We start from the raw sequence: 16315 nt of genomic DNA, 5'->3' as shown, positions 1-16315 counted from the left end.
CCATGCGTTCTGTGGCACCCGGCTCTTTAGCCAGAGCTGAAGCGGACGCATATGTAGGAGCCCTAGATTGCACATTGTCGAGGCGGCAGCCATCTGGCCGAGCGTCCTCTGAAAGCATTTCAGCGGGGGAGAACGCCCTAGTTTGAAGACTGCGAGAGAACTGATCAGTTTTCGTGAGCGCTCCTCCGACAGACGCGCTCGCATTTTGATTGAGTTCAGCTCTACTCCTAAAAAGGAGATGTTCTGGCTCGGTACCAGCATGCTCTTTTGCATATTTACAGTCAGTCCTAAGCTCTGAACGTGAGCGAGGAGTCTGAGTTTGTCGCTGAGCAGCGCGCTCTCTGACTGGGCTAACACTAGCCAGTCGTCGAGCTAGTTTAGGATGCGCATTCCGCTCTGCTTCAGAGGAGAGAGAGCAGCATTCATGCATTTCGTAAACGTACGAGGGGCCAGACATAAGCCAAAGGGCAGGACCGTGAATTGGTACGCTATCCCTTCGAATGCAAATCTCAGGAAGCGCCTGTGACGGGGGGCTACCTGAATGTGAAAATAAGCATCCTTTAAATCCACGGAGATACACCAATCTCCCGTTCTGATATGTGAGAGGATTTGTCTCAGCGTAATCATTTTGAACGAGCGCTTTGAAAGCGCGCGATTCAGCGGTCTCAGGTCCAAGATTGGGCGGAGCCCGCCGTCTTTCTTTGGCACCAGAAAATAACGACTGTAGAAGCCGCTCTCGCGGTCTGTGAGAGGGGACTGCCTCTACAGCGCGCTTTGCTTGAAGGTTGTGAATTTCCTCTCGCAGAACTGAGACATTCTGCTCCCGTACAGTGGACATTAACACACCGTTGAAACGGGGCGGTCTGCGGAAGAACTGAAGCGTGTAGCCGTTCTTTATTGATTTCATAACCCACTCTGATACCCCTGGCAGTGCCTGCCACGCTTCTGTGAACTGTGACAGCGGGCGAGGCGGACTGCACACCGTGAGGGATAACTCGCCGTTGGGGGGCGGGGAGTTTAATACCACACGAGTGTGAGAGTGAGTGATGGGGGAGAGGGGAGTGAGAGGAGGAAAATTGCCCTGATATTGAGGTGATTTTTGTATTTTATTTGACTTTATTGCACTGCACTGTGGAACAGTCAAAACACAAACATGACAATTGTTCTCGCCGCCCGCCACAGGCAAGGGGGCGTGGTGAACACACACAGCGGAGCGAGCAGACTTTCTCAGTGGCTCGTCTTCGGCGCTGAGTGTAGCTTTCCTCCTCCGAGAGACAACATCAGGAACGCGGCTTTAATTCCGTAGCCGGTGGCCTGCTGTCTCTGTCAGGGCGGGGTCTCTGGCCCTTCGAGCCCTGGCGGCGCTTCGGCCAAGGTTGTCTCGGCCTCACCGCCGGCTCATGCTCGCGCCGAACCGCAGTAGGAGGGGCGAACGGTCTTCCCGCGCGCTGCGCTGAGGATGAGCGGGAACGCGCAGGAGGGATCGCGCCAGCGCGCTTTGGTAAGAAGTGGCTAATGGCCTTCGATTGCTTCTGCGCTTCAACGAAGCGCTCCGTGAACGTCTCTACCGCCGCTCCAAAGAGACCTGAGGGATTCATGGGAGCGTCCAGAAAAAGGGACGTTTTCACCTCCGGGAAAAAGGGGCCTGGTCTCCGCGGGGTGTCCTTTCGGCCGCTGTCCGACTGGAGGAACCACTCGTCCAGACGGCTTCTGGCCGGCTCGGTAGGAGGCGCCCACTCCAGACCGAGCTCATCAACCGCCTTGGTCAGGACGCGTAGGAGCTCAACATCACTGTGATGGAGGTCCCCAGCGTCACTGCCGGGCGCAGTGTAATCCAGTGGGCTGTTGCACCACTCCTCTCTCGCAGACGCTGCCACCGAGATGGCATCATCCTCCTCCATGGCTCCGAAAGACACCACATCTTGCGCGCTGGGGGAGGGGCGGAGATCAGCGGCCATGAAGCGCACTGGGAGGGGACCTGCAGGAGGGGGGTGAGAAGCGTGTGGGCACTGAGCCGGCACGGTCTCGTCACCCCACCCGGACAGATCCGCATTAGAAACTCGCGACACTTTACTCTTTGGCTCAGAGGAAGAGCGCGGCAGAGCTAGTTGGGCGAGTTCATCGCCTTGGACGATGGCCACACGGAGCCTGAGAGTCCGGAGACTCATATCTCCGCAGTGGGGGCAGTCCGACCCCCCAAGCGCCGCCTCTGCGTGGGCGCGACCCAGGCAGAAGACGCACGATTCGTGGCCATCAGAGGGTTCGATTGGCTCTACACAGGAGAGGCAATCGCGAGAGGTCATCATTGTTCGCCCGAAGCTCACTTACCGGAACACAGCAGGGGAAGAAGGCGCGTCCGCTGCAGCGTGTAGATCACGGTGAGTGGTAGATTCTTTGACAGGCTTCTTGCTGAAGGAAAAAATTGAATGGATGACGTACAAGCGCTGCTTTATATAGTGACGAGCCCCCTCATATTTCGCGCGCTTGAACGCCATTGGCCAGTTTCACTGGTGTGATTCAATAAGGCTTCAGTAATATTCGAGGAAAATGTATTTCTCCCAAAGCAATGTTGAGTGACCGAATTGAAGGGGAACTCAAAAAACGTACCTATACACACAAATCGCAGCAGTTTCCAGGTGAAATGAACACTAGAGGCAGCAAAACTCAGACAACTTTTATTCCATTTCACACAAAAAATAATTTGCAGGTCCACAGTTTTAATTAATAAAGCCTAATTTTAGCATGTAGGGGATATTTTCAACGCGATAGAGCATTAACTTTTAGCAAGACCCCCCGAATATTTGAATTATGAACCACTGCAATACGTACCTGAAGCAACGTAATACAAACACAGCAATACGTGCCTATATCAACGCAACAAAAACGAGCCAGGGTCACGTATTGAACCTGCGTTTTAGCGCCACTCACTGGACGTTTCACTTCGAAACTGCCGCGAAACGTGCAGTAAGGTACGTAATAACAGTGTTGCAGAAATGTATTTAGAGGCACATATTTCGAATGAGCCTGGGTTGCAAAAGTGTTACCAAAGTCATTTCTACTTTTACTCTTTTTAAAGTGCTGACCTCAGCCTCAGTGAGAGAGTCACAGGTGCAGCCGCGAGGGTCCCGTAAGGAGCTGCTAACAGGGGTGCATGTCGATGGTGCCGAGCGCTCTGCGGGGTACACCGGCTGGTGGGGTGGGTTCTTTAGCAGATGGTTTAAACTGCCATGGGTGCCGTTATTGGGGGCAGGAGGAATACCCAGCAAATCTAAAGAGACATACACAGAAGAATACACTGTTCTTAGAAGATGCTTTTTGCCAAAACTACTTACAATACAATACAAAAATCATGCTATTGTCAAATACTGGTAAGAACAGTCTTTATGTTAAAGGGATAGTTCACCCAAAAATGAAAATATTATGTTTATCTGCTTAACTCAAACCATTGCAGTCTGTCAGTCATATAATGGCAGTCAATGGGACTCACGGCTTTGAGATAGAAAAGAAACATACACAGACAAAACCAAATTAATTCCTGCGGCTCGTGACGATGCATTGAGGTCTAAAGACATGAAACGATCGGTCTGTGCAAGAAATTGAACAGTATTTATATAGTTTTTACCTCTGATCCGCTGCACGGTCCAACTGTCCTGAGCACGGTCACAACTGCCGGCGTTGACCATTGACACTCCTAATTGGGATTGTAGATAGAGTGTCAATGGCCCATTTGAGAGATAGGTGGTGGTAATGCACTTATAAGAAGAAGAAGACGTGTCATGTGCCGGCAGTTGTGACCGCGCTCAGGACAGTTGGACCGTGCAGCGGATCAGAGGTAAAAAACTATAAATACTGTACAGTTTCTTGCACAGACTGATCGTTTCATGTCTTTAGACCTCAATGTATCGCCACGAGCCGCAGGGTTAATTAGTTTTTTTTCTGTGTATGCTTTTTTTTCCTCTCAAAGCCGTGAGTCCCATTGATTGCCATTATATGACTGACAGACTGCAACGGTTTGAGTAAAAAAAACATTGTTTGTATTCTACTGAAGAAACAAAGACACCTACATCTTGGATGCCCTGGAGGTAAGCAGGTAAACATCAAATTTTCATTTTTAGGTGAACTATCCCTTTAAGATAGGCTTTAAAGGGATAGTCCACCCAAAAATGACAACTCTGTAAGCATATACTAATCAAACAGTTACGGTTCCGTTGACTGTCATTGTACAGACAAAAATTATACAGCTGAAGTCAATGGGAACTAAAACTGTTTGGTTATCAACATTCTTCAAACGTTTTGTGTGTGTGTGTGTTTAACAGAAGAAAGAAAGTCAGAAATAAATGGAATGTGAGAAAATGACAGACTTTTCATTTTTGGGTGGAGCATCACACTAACATCAGGGTTGCCTTGCTATAGTGAGATTTTGATGACATCGGCCTAAAAGAGTAGGAAATCCTGTTAAACATCCCAGTGACAGGTACTATTTGTAGTCCTAAATACCCAGTTGGGATGCTTACATATAACTAGAGTGAAGAGAAAAGAAGAGTGGGTGAGAAAACCAGACATTATGTAACAATGTTGGGGAAGCTTTAAAACTGCAGCCTGTCAGGTTCATTTTAAGTTAATCAAGTTAATCTAGTCAATCTACACTTTAAAAATTAGTTAGCTACATTTTTTTTACTTGACCTTGCCATTTTTAATCAGAATGTCATAACTCAATCATTTGAACTGTCCCCGTCCTAAATTTTTTACACTAACAGATTTTCAAAAGATCAGTTTCCACTAAACACAACTGGAAAACAATATTTTAATCCAACATTTTAAACATGGTTGGACAGCAGCATTAGCCTCAGCATTCAATTAATTGTAAAGTTATTGAAATAAATAAAACAGTTCTAGTTTCCTTTCAGCCAGTTGGTGATGACTAGTGAGTCACTGAATCATTCACTTAACAAATTCAATCAAAATCAGCAATTCATTCAGCATTGAAGGATTAATATTGCATGTTGCTTAGACACAAGCAAGTTAATTATGCTTTGGCTTTGTTTATGAAATTATAGGTTTTAAAGAGATGTTTCCATCACCATGTTCCCTTAGGGCCTCCACAGGAAACAGACAGTAACTAAAGTAACCAAAATATCTTGTTTATTGAACTGTCATACAAAAGCAAGTTCACACTTGCAATCATGCTGTAGCTAGATTGCTACCAAAACAATGACGTAAAATTATTGAATTGGTTCATTTAACAAAGTGATTCACTGAAAAGAAAATGACTTGCTTCTCTAACAAGAATGGATTATTATATGAAGGTGTTTGATTATGGCCTTTTTTTGGCTGTAAGGATATTTTTTTTTTAGATAAGTTAGTGGCGTCACTAACTATGTAACTTCCCAACAGAGGTGCCAGACAATAAGCTGCCAATGATGGCCACTTTGTCTCGAAGTGGGTCATTAAGTCCTTGGCAGTGATTGTGAATGACGGAGATGGTGACGGGAAAAAATACTCTCATAGTCCTGCACAATTTCCCACAAGACTTCTCTTGGATGTAAACCAATATGAGCTCAAGACTTCACATTCCATTAGTATACTGTATGCTACTAGATTTAGAAACTTATGAGTGATAAAGAATGTGTGAACATAATCATCATAATTTAAATAACACATTACACACTTTGATCCAAATCAAAGATGAAGAGAAGGAATCAGACACAGTGCATGTCTGCAATCATCAGCACATTTTGGATGAATTTCCCATTTATCTCAACAGCAGTTACTCAACCTTATTAAAATAAATACAGTACGCTTTGTATTGAATGTGCACTTGTAGTGTACTTCAAATCTTAAAAGTATATTTTAAACAACTGTACTTGCAGAAAATATAATATTAATAAAATAATAGCCCACTTAAGTGTACTTAATGAGAGTACACTTAAGTAATTTTAATGGCAGTGTCTTATTTGATATTACATTTCAAGTTAATTGTTATAAATTTATATTATTCTTTTCTAAATGCACTATTTGCACTTCATCTGTACAGGTGTATAAAAGAGGTATTTTTTCACAAACGTATTCACATACATGACACACACATTTCAATAGAAGTTACATTATATTTTAGCTTACTATAAATACTTGCAAGTACACTGTAACACTTTACAACACTGTACACTTTAACAAAAGATAATAAAAGCAAATATGAAATTATATGTAAAGATTACTTAAGTTCTACTTAAGTGTGTTTAATATAATTTTAAACTCTATTATATTTTTATTTGCAATTAATATGTAATTAATATTGTTTTTTAAAAGTATGCTTAAGCGTACTTTTAAAAACGTCAATAGCGGAGAAGGGATGTCGGTTACACTTTATTTTAATAGTCCACTTTAGACATTCTACTAACTATAAGTAACTTTGTAACTACATGTCATCTAATTATCATTAATTTGCAACTACATGTCTACTAACTCTCAGTAGGGTAGGTTTAGGGTCAGTGGAATAAGTTGACATACTTGCAAAGTTTCTCATAGTCAGTATGTTGTATGTTGTGGACCCATCAAAATAAAGTGTTAGAAGATATTAAAGGTGCCATAGAATGAAAAACTGTCTTTACCCTGGCATATTTAAATAATAACAGTTCTGTACATGGAAATGACATACAGTGAGCCTCAAACACCATAGTTTTCTCCTTCATATGTAAATCTCGTGATTAAAAAAGACCACTGAAAAACAGGCGAATCAGAACATAACACCGACTGTGACGCAACAGTCAGGATCACTACGCCCCCAACATTTGCATAAACCCGCACTTGTTCTAAGCCGGCCGAACCATCAGAAGCTCTGCAGGTATTGTAAACAAACAAGCGCGGACAACAGCGAAAATAACACAATAAATGTTATGTTCCAGGCCGTGCAGGGGGTGTGAAGTGCAGGGATGGGTTGGTGTCTGTATTCAGAAAGGCACAGAAAGCAAATAACACGAGCCACTAAAGGGACATGGTTAGCTCCTTGCTAGCGGTAGCCTGTTACAGTACATACGATTTCACTCTCAGTAAGGAGAGATGAGGATGATGGCGAATGACTTACAGATCCTGAGCACCACTGACAAGCATCTGATCTTGTGAAATGTGTGGTAAGTACTGTTGCTCCATAATGTAATCATAGTTTGTGTGATCGCGTCTCTTGAAACTATAACGCGATCGATGGATCGTTCAAAAGCAGTTTCAATGCCCTGCATATTAATAACGGCTCCCTGATGCCCGCGTTTTATATACAGTATAATTACCCGACGATATAACTGCGAGAGAAAGTATTTAAATATATATTTTCCTCCCTGTGCGTCCTTCTTGCTGATGAGCCGTACTGTGAAACAGCCAATCAGAGCAGAGCTCATTATTATTCATGACCCTGCCAAATAAGCCAATAACAGACCGTTTCATTCTAGGGAGAAATCCTAGGGTTGTAAATGGACATGTAAAATCGTTTCTGGAGATTTTTTGCCCTTACCTAAGCCACATACCTTCTGTGTAGATATCAGAGAACAATTTAAAATACTGTATTAAATGCATTCTATGGCACCTTTAAACAGACAGTCTACTAATACTCTAATGACTGCTAGTTGACATGCAGTTGCAGTTACTTACTGTTAGTGGAATGTCTAAAGTGGACTATCAAAATAAAGTGTTACCGGGATGTCAATGATATATGATTAAAGGAACTCTTTCAAACTTTCATGATACTTCACAGAAAAATAAACTTACCACATAGGAGGTTGTAGACTTCAATGTTCTCAAAGGGAAGCACATTCGCCTTCGAATGGATACCTGGTCCATATCCAATAAAAATTGCCTGTAAACAGTTACATTTCATTCATTAAATCACACCATTTGGTAGTCTTCAAGTTTGAAAGAGTGTTTGTCGAACATTTTGCCTAATATTTCATTAAAAAAGAGAGAAGATGGTTCTGAGAAAAGGTTATTTATTTGCAGGTGCCACTTAACGTTATCTAATGTGATGAAAATTAGACCTCTTTAAGTGCGGCTTTAGAGTCCAAGTACTATTTGGGGCCCCTGGATATGACAACAAAACACCCACGACAGCTCCAAAAACACAGACCACAGTTAAAAATAACTAAAAGCACTTATTTTGATTTGCAGTCGCTGAGAGACACACATTCCACTCGCCTCTGGCTGAAACATTTGAGGACTAGAAACTAGACTGATCTCATTTCCTTGACACAGAGTCACAAAGATGAAAATGATCTTCATTCCTCCTAACAGGAGATTTCACTTTATTAAGATGGCCTAAAGTAAAGCTCTTGTCATAATAACCATCCCTGTGGTTGTGACTAGTTTGTGCAATTTACCTCAACCAGTTAGACCGTTGCCTTATAAGAGTTCCTGTAAGAGGTTTTTGTAAAGTCAGATGCATTAGACATTCCTAGACAACCACATAGACAAGGGGGCGCAGATGGCTGGAAACTCACACGCGTCACAGACATAAACTAGACTCTGTCATAGGTCCAATGTGTGGGTTGAGCGTGTGTTTAAAACTGCATCTGAACACCTTCCAGTTTGAAGGAACCACTAAGTGTGAATCTGGCACAGAGAAGCTATATTCAATAGCTGAGAGTTCATTTAAAGGGCATGTCTGGATTTTTCTCAGTTTTTGTGGAAAGACCCTAGGGATCATAATCCCCTTCATGGGAATTTACTCCGATCATTTAATAATGAATTTAGTATAATCCCCATCAAAATGCTTGGTCAACTAAACCTCATTACACTGCAGCACAGAAGCCTTTGAACAGAACCTGAAGCAGAAACTGAAGATAGAAATGTTTACTGGTGTCTATGACAGATTTAAGAAATATTTTCTCTGGATTTAAGGGATAATGCTTCATTTAGTGGTTAAGGGTGTATGTTGATGGTGTGGAAGCGAAGCTGAAAGAGAAGAAAACACCATGAGAAGTAATGGAGAACTGATGTTTGGCAACTGCCAACCATACTCTTCTTCAAAAGAAAAATGTTTTTCAAAGGCATTGAGACAAACAAGTAATAATAAGTACTTGATTATGATGAAACATGATTATGTTTCTTAGATGGGTAAAGCCAATCTATTGGTAACATCAGACAAACATCTGCTATAGCATCACTATTAAGATGAATGTGCAATTTGTTCACTTTTATTACGCAAGACATGTGCCTTGAATATGAAAGTGTTTTAAAGACCAACCTGCATGCTCTTGAAGACATTATCTGAACCATGGAAGCCGCCCCTGCAGTATTTAATTTCACTTGGTTTGCTGTAGATCAAGGTGGGAGAAAAATACTGTGAAAATGCCAGTTTGAGAATCTTCAAATGCCTTCGATCAAATTCTAGTTACCTTTTAAGAACAGAAAAGTTTGCAGAATGATCAAAAACCAAAAACTTCTAGAGGTTAAACTCATCTGGATTTATAAACGCATTATCACTTTTTTATAGGGATATTACATTCTTTCATTATACACTCAAAAATATTTAACGATTATTTATTAGATTTACAATTTATGAATTTGAATTGCAAATAAAAAAAATATTTATTTGGTTACACAATTTTAGCATAAACTAAATTTAATGTGATGTGCATTTCTATGCATATATATTTTTTAATTCTAATATATTATCATCTATTAGCATCAATGTGATTGTATATGTGTGTGTGTGTGTGTGTATGTATGCATTTGTTTTTCTCAAATTGCATTTATTCTAATTAGAATCAACATATATCTTTTTTTCAGTAAAAATTAAGAACATATGGCTACCTATAAAAAAATAAATATACAGTTAGTTAAAATGTATGAGGTTGAAAGAAATGTGTATTTAATTTATGTGCATTTATTTTAATTTTTTTGCATAACTGACAAATATGAATTACATTAAGTTTAATATACATTGGGATTTTGCAGTTTCAACATAAACCCCCATGCATAATCCAAATGGATGGACATTTTATATGCAATTCAAATACTTGCATCTTAAATTTAGACCAATTTTATTTTTGAGCATTCATTTTAACATGACAAGCATCCCAAAACTCAAACTCACAGTGCTGCTTGCCAGCCGGGCTGCATGTAGAGATGTGCTCTCTCTATACGGATGTTACTGGCAAAGTGAAGCCGTTTGGGCAGATGCTCCTTTAGATACGGCCTCATCGGCTGATCAGGTTCTCTGCACTTCAAACACAGAAAGAAAAAAGGACAGAATGAAGATTTCAACATGATTAAGTGGAAGATACGGTATGTAATTGAGGTGTGGAGATGTTGTGACAGGGCCGTACCGAAAGATTTTTCACCAGACCTTCATAATCAACTGCCAGATGAATACAGGAAAAGAGAAGAGATGGATCCTTTGACTTACATTTAATGGACAAAACATTATAACATTATATGGGTGTTTCTTCAACTATGGTCATTGTACAACAAGTACACTATCTTTTGATAAAACTTCACTAGGAACAAAATTGTTGGTCACAGTGGAAATTAGCTGAAATTTGTGTAAAAATGTATATAAATTCATGTCACATTACACAGATATTGAAATGGTTCAATAGATATTGAAAACCAGCAAATATATTGATATATGATATATATATGATATCACTGATATACAAAAACCAGCAAAAATTAACCATGAGCCATTTTATAGCTAATGCAACCTTTATCCCACAAACCTGCTAGTTTTAATAAATAAAAATGAACTGCTATGGCACAAAAGTGTCTATAGTTGAAGAAACTCTCAAATACAAAGACGTGTGGTGGGTCAAATCTGTCTGCTTACAGGAGAAGAATTCATCAGGCGAAAGTTTGGGACGGACTCTCGCTGCAGGACCCTGGATGACAGTTATGTCATCGATGTTTTCCAGATAGTTAGAGACATACGCCGCTTTCTTGCATGACGCTTCTTCCATCCCTGCAAATCAAGCATTCAAAATGAACTATATTTCACAGATTGCTCATTCAGTTGTGCTAAAAGGAATAGTTCACCCAAACAATTCTATCATGATTTCCTCACCCAAACCAGAATGAATTCTCTTTCTAAGTAAAAGAAGTGAGTACATTTTTGGGTAAACTACTGAATTAAAAACATTAAGTTCAAGTGATGTTCTCATTGTAGCAATTCACAGCGTATTATAACATCCAACTTTTTTTCCTCTCAATGAAGTGTCAAAAAAGCATATAATTTACTGACAGTAAGGCTTACAGCCAAACCTCCACGTCTTTCATTATATTCTTGAGCGAGTACTAATTAAACATCAGTGATGCAACAGAAGTTCAGCACATAAAAAACATACAAACTCAATATGTATTCACGATCACTCCAACCACAAAGGCAGAGCGAAACAGAAAATTAAAAACCCAAGAGTCAAAATTAGCATGCTAGCAGGCCTCATGGCGTACTCCAAGGTCAGGAGACACATGTGCAATCCCACTCGCCTTTAATTTGCCCCCATCACAAATGAAGACACACGTCAAGCAGATGTCACTGCTGAAGAACTTCTGTGCCCACAGGGGGTGTTATTTTCGTATCATTGAGATACTATTATTATTTTTTAAATTAGTTATTATTTTTATATTTTCTGTTTTTATTTTAAGTTTTAGTGTTTTTGTTGTATGTCATTTTTATTATTTTTTAAAATGTCTATATTGTTTTTTCAGTTTTTTTACTACAGCAAGTTAAACTAAATGAAATAAAATAATGCAACCGGCTGCAATAAAATACGTTTTTTTATTATGTTATTTCAAGTGTTGGGTGCCTTTGGGTGGAGAAGTACGTTTCTCTTTAAATTGATAATAGATAAATGCTTTATGGAACACCGTCTAATCCAAATTGTCAAAAAAAAATAAAAATCTTCTAATATTACAGTGGCACAAACATGGCCAGATTTAATACTTATTGGACTGCAGACTGCAATTGTTTTCATAAAAACTGGGAATACATAAGTCCAATAAATATTTACTAATGTCTGACTGACTGTGACATTTGGTAAATGTTCATATCAGATAAAAAAAAAAAAATACTTTTGTGATTTTATATTTTTAGATTCTATATAAAGTTGAATATATATTATATCCAACTTTATCTGCATATACAGTACACTATCAGGTATGCAATCAGGAGCAATGCAATACATTTCATAAAGCAAATCTCAGCTGTTTGAATTGCTTGTATCGTTGCAAAATGTAAACTATGTTATATAAATCATGAAGATATTGTCAACATCAACATTCATTACTTTTCTGTAAAGCTGCTTTACAAACAATTGGTCTCATTCACTAAGCATGCATATGTGCAAAATTGTGCGTGAAATGTGTACGAACGTGTGTACGAATTTTAAGACAAAATCACAATTCACCAAAAAATTACATAATAAAATTAATTCTAAGTTTACGAAAAAAATATAGGAACAACTGAAACCACACATACACAAAAAGCACTTACTCTGTAAGCCTTATAATAGTGTTAAAACGTTATATTTCATCCTAACACGACTATAATTATACTGAAGTATGTTGCAGTAATTGTATTATATAATCCATACATACATTATATAAAAAATTCATCTTAAATACTTTCCATCATATACAGCAAAATAATTTACTAGCTGTTAAGAACAAATTCATGTATGTACGAACATATTAGTGAATGAGACCCACTGTGTATTGTGAAAAGTGCTATACAAATAAATTTGACTTAAGTTGAAATACAGCTATACTGTAGCAGTTGCCAATACACGTTTAAGCTCAAATTTGGTCTCATGTTCAAATTAAAGTGTAAAGGAAAGACACACAGTACTCACCGTGGTCAGAGACCAGAACCAGGTTGACACATCTGTGCAACTGTCTTTCCTTGAGACCCTCCATCAACATCCCAATAAGCCTGTCGACATTCAGTAAAGCCTCAATTACCTGTAATGCAGAAATCCATCATAATTTGAATTGCAAACATTTCATCAGTAGAATCCAAAGCAGGGGAATTCCTACTGATTATGAACAATTTATGAGCGCTAACACCCAAAAAAAAAAAAACTTTGTCAACAAAAAATAACAATGATTGTGTTCATTTAATGTTTCATATCCTACATCAGATATTTGCCCCCAAACTAAACTGACATTGAAGTTTGTCAATTATTTCTGCATGTGGTTTGTCTTCAGTTTACCTGGCTACTCATTGGTCCATGTCGATGACCTGCAGAATCAGGCTCTTCGAAGTATAAGGTGTAAAAGTCTGGCCTAAATCAGAGTGAATATACTGTAAATTAAAAAATAACCTAAAAATAACATCTAAATTAACTTACTGTATTCAAGTCAAAATAGTATTTAATGTCAGTTAATCAACCTGAATACATTAATTGACACATTTTTATGAGCTAAATAAGGTAGAAATAGCTCTTTACCTTAACAATTGTAAGTTACCGTTTTTACAGTGTAGGCCAAAACAGTAATAAAAATAAAAAATAAACATTAAAAAAAACATTACCTTTCTCCTTCAGGTAAATGCAACCATTCAAAGATTTTTGCCACCCTCTTTTCAAAGGAGATGTTCCTAAAGAAAGAAAAATGATATCATCCATTTAACTAGTTTGTTGGTTCAAAATTGAACTACATTTTTGATGGCTGTTTCTAAAAGCCCTTCTAATCTTCTATTGAATTCAGCAGAAGCCCAGATCCAGAGTCATTACCTATATAATGTGTTGGTCTTAATTGCCAGTCATAGTCAGTCCCCACAACCCTTAAATCAAACCTAAAATCCAGTTAATAACAGTTAGGTATTGTAAATATCCACCTGTCATACTTCACCCAGTAATCTGGGAAATGTCCATTGACTTTCACATCGGATCCAGGCCAGAAGAAAGTAGCTGTTTTTAGTTTGTTTTTCATGGCTGTGAGCCAAACCTAAAGACAATCACAGGAAGAACTGAATGAAAGTGCTGACAAAAGATGCAGCGCACAAAAGATAAAACACCACTAACAATTACAAAAGCAAACAAACATCGGCAAAAAAGTGAGATAAGAGAGAGAGAGAGACTCAGTACAAATACAGTGATTTATATATTTTATTATTATGTATTTTATTTCAAGTGATGAAGATATTATGATGTTATGAGTTTTTGTTGACTATAATCACCCTGGGTTGAGGAACTGGCAATCCTGTTTCATTCAATCACAGTTCATTTGTAAGGACAAAATTAGAAACTAAAATGGTCGCTACTATAGCAAAGTACATATGGTCATGAAGAAGCTTTAAAAAGTAAAGTAAGCACGCCTACAATCAAACCACAAAGCTTGTCTCTGTAATTACTGTAAAAGCCAATAGGATGGATACTAACCCAGTCTTCAATGTAACACAAGCTACCACTGAATGTGAATGCCTCACACATTTAGATGACCATTAGTTTGAGTCTCAAATGCCAATAGCTGCCTCTTTTCAAAAACAAATCCCAGTATGCTAGAAGTTTTACACTGCATCATTTCAGCACCATGGACGGGGAAAGCAAAAGTGCATGGATCAACCAGAAGGACCTGTGTTCCCAGTGAAGAGTTTGAGGAACTTCAGAAACCCTGTCCATCACCAACTAGGATATAGGAAAGTTAATCAGGAAAACAAAAACTGCTATAGATCTTGGATTTTCATGATTTCAGCTGCCCACCACAGAAACACCTTGAGCTCTGGCATTTTTTGACCATTTGCTGTCCATTTGATTGCAAATGTGAATAGGTTGCAGTGTTAAACATTTGGTGATTAGGGTTTTTAGAAGACAATTTAAACATACCCCATACCTGATCGGAAAATAAAACATGCACATCCTCATTAAGATCCTTAGCCCAAACAGTAGTAATAGATAAAGGTTTGTATGAATGCTCAAGAAGAAAGAGATAGATGACTGAAGCAGAGGAGGGAGATTCCTCAGAAGGAAGGATTAGTTTGCGCAAAGGATGAACAGGCAGTTGAGAGTTCCAAGGCACCCTATATGCCCGTAGGGCCGATCTAATACGCAAATACATAAAAAAGGAGGTGCCTGGACAACATCTGTTTACATGAGCAGAAGATTCCAAGTCTGAAATAGATGGTAAGGTCAGCAACATATGTTGCGTTTTGCACAAGTAATTTGAAAGGTCCTTCTTAAATTATGATGTGAAGTTCACACTAGGGTTAGTAATTAGTAATCACTTGTAATTTTGAATCCACGTATGCTCTTAATTTGGTTGCACCATATGAGTTAAACATCTGCATTAACCCCAAACGGCTATCTTGGCGAACTCTAAAGAGAAAGATGATAAGGGTGCAGCCAGAGGATGGGTGTATCTTTCGTTCCACCCTGATACAGCAATAAATCTGGAAGAATTCTACCACATGAACTTGAAGAACGTTCCACTCTATCACTCTTAATCTTGGCAGTTCAGATGAGTATTTGATGAAACATCACCAGCAGCAGGAGCTGCTCCATCAGGTACCAGATATTTCTGACCCTTGGCCAGAAGAGTGTAATCCAAAATAACATCAGGACTTCAAACAGTGCCTATGTGAGACTCGTCAACTAGGAATATGAAAGGGTGTGTTATTGAAGAACTATGATGGTCACAGTCCAAGTCCAACTGTGACATTTCTGAAAAAAACATATTTTGCATTGGATTTGCTAAGATTTCTGGACACATTCAGGTCTGACTGCTAAACATGATGGTCAACCAGAATTTGTCTTTCTGATGAAGCTTATTCATTAAGGAAACCTTGCTTGTTCTAGCTAAGAAGCCTACTGGAGAAACCAGCATCCCATGCTGGGGACCAACTCCTGTTTACTTAATGTGCTAAAGACTCAAAATTTGTTCTGGGTTGATAATCTCTTAAAATACATCAATAGCTATGGTCAAATTGATGGGTCAGAATTGTGTAATTATGTATTATTTAAAAATTATAATGGTCACAGTCCAAGACTGATTGTGACATTTCCAAAATTGAACAGCATATTTTTTATTGGGTTAACAATGATTTCCAGCATTAATGAATTTCCAAGTTGGTTTAGGTTGGTTTAGGCTTTCTGATTGATCAAGGAAACCTTGTTAGTTTAGGCTAAGTAAGAAGCCTTCTGGAAACACCAGCATCCCATGCTCTGGACCAATATCTGTTTGTATGAACATAATGAGCTGAAGACTCCAAGCTTGCTTTGGGCCAACACACTCTTGAAATACATGCAGTAAAGTCACCAGCCTGTCTGAAATCCTGTGCTGACCAGCTGGCCCCCATCTTCACACAGATCTTCAACAGATCAATGGAGCTGTGTGAAGT

The 16315-nt window shown here is 39.1% G+C and overlaps 1 protein-coding gene across 1 annotated transcript in view; it reads right to left on the bottom strand.

The window, feature by feature from the left end:
- LOC306880418 (ectonucleotide pyrophosphatase/phosphodiesterase family member 1-like) overlaps nt 1-16315 on the bottom strand; it is a 59138-nt gene that overhangs the window by 18935 nt on the left and 23888 nt on the right. Inside the window, exons 9-18 of the mRNA XM_079433906.1 lie at nt 13817-13926; nt 13511-13576; nt 13191-13263; nt 12831-12939; nt 10811-10942; nt 10311-10342; nt 10079-10206; nt 9227-9296; nt 7756-7843; nt 3084-3268 (exon numbers count right to left, since the gene is read on the bottom strand). Coding sequence (XP_079290032.1) covers nt 3084-3268; nt 7756-7843; nt 9227-9296; nt 10079-10206; nt 10311-10342; nt 10811-10942; nt 12831-12939; nt 13191-13263; nt 13511-13576; nt 13817-13926 — 993 coding nt within the window. The remainder of the gene's footprint in view (nt 1-3083; nt 3269-7755; nt 7844-9226; nt 9297-10078; nt 10207-10310; nt 10343-10810; nt 10943-12830; nt 12940-13190; nt 13264-13510; nt 13577-13816; nt 13927-16315) is intronic.

This window comes from Barbus barbus, assembly GCF_936440315.1.
Source record: "Barbus barbus genome assembly, chromosome: 14".
NCBI lineage: Eukaryota > Metazoa > Chordata > Actinopteri > Cypriniformes > Cyprinidae > Barbus > Barbus barbus.
The sequence above is the reverse complement of the archived record's forward strand: the minus strand, read 5'-3'. Positions and strand labels throughout refer to the sequence as shown.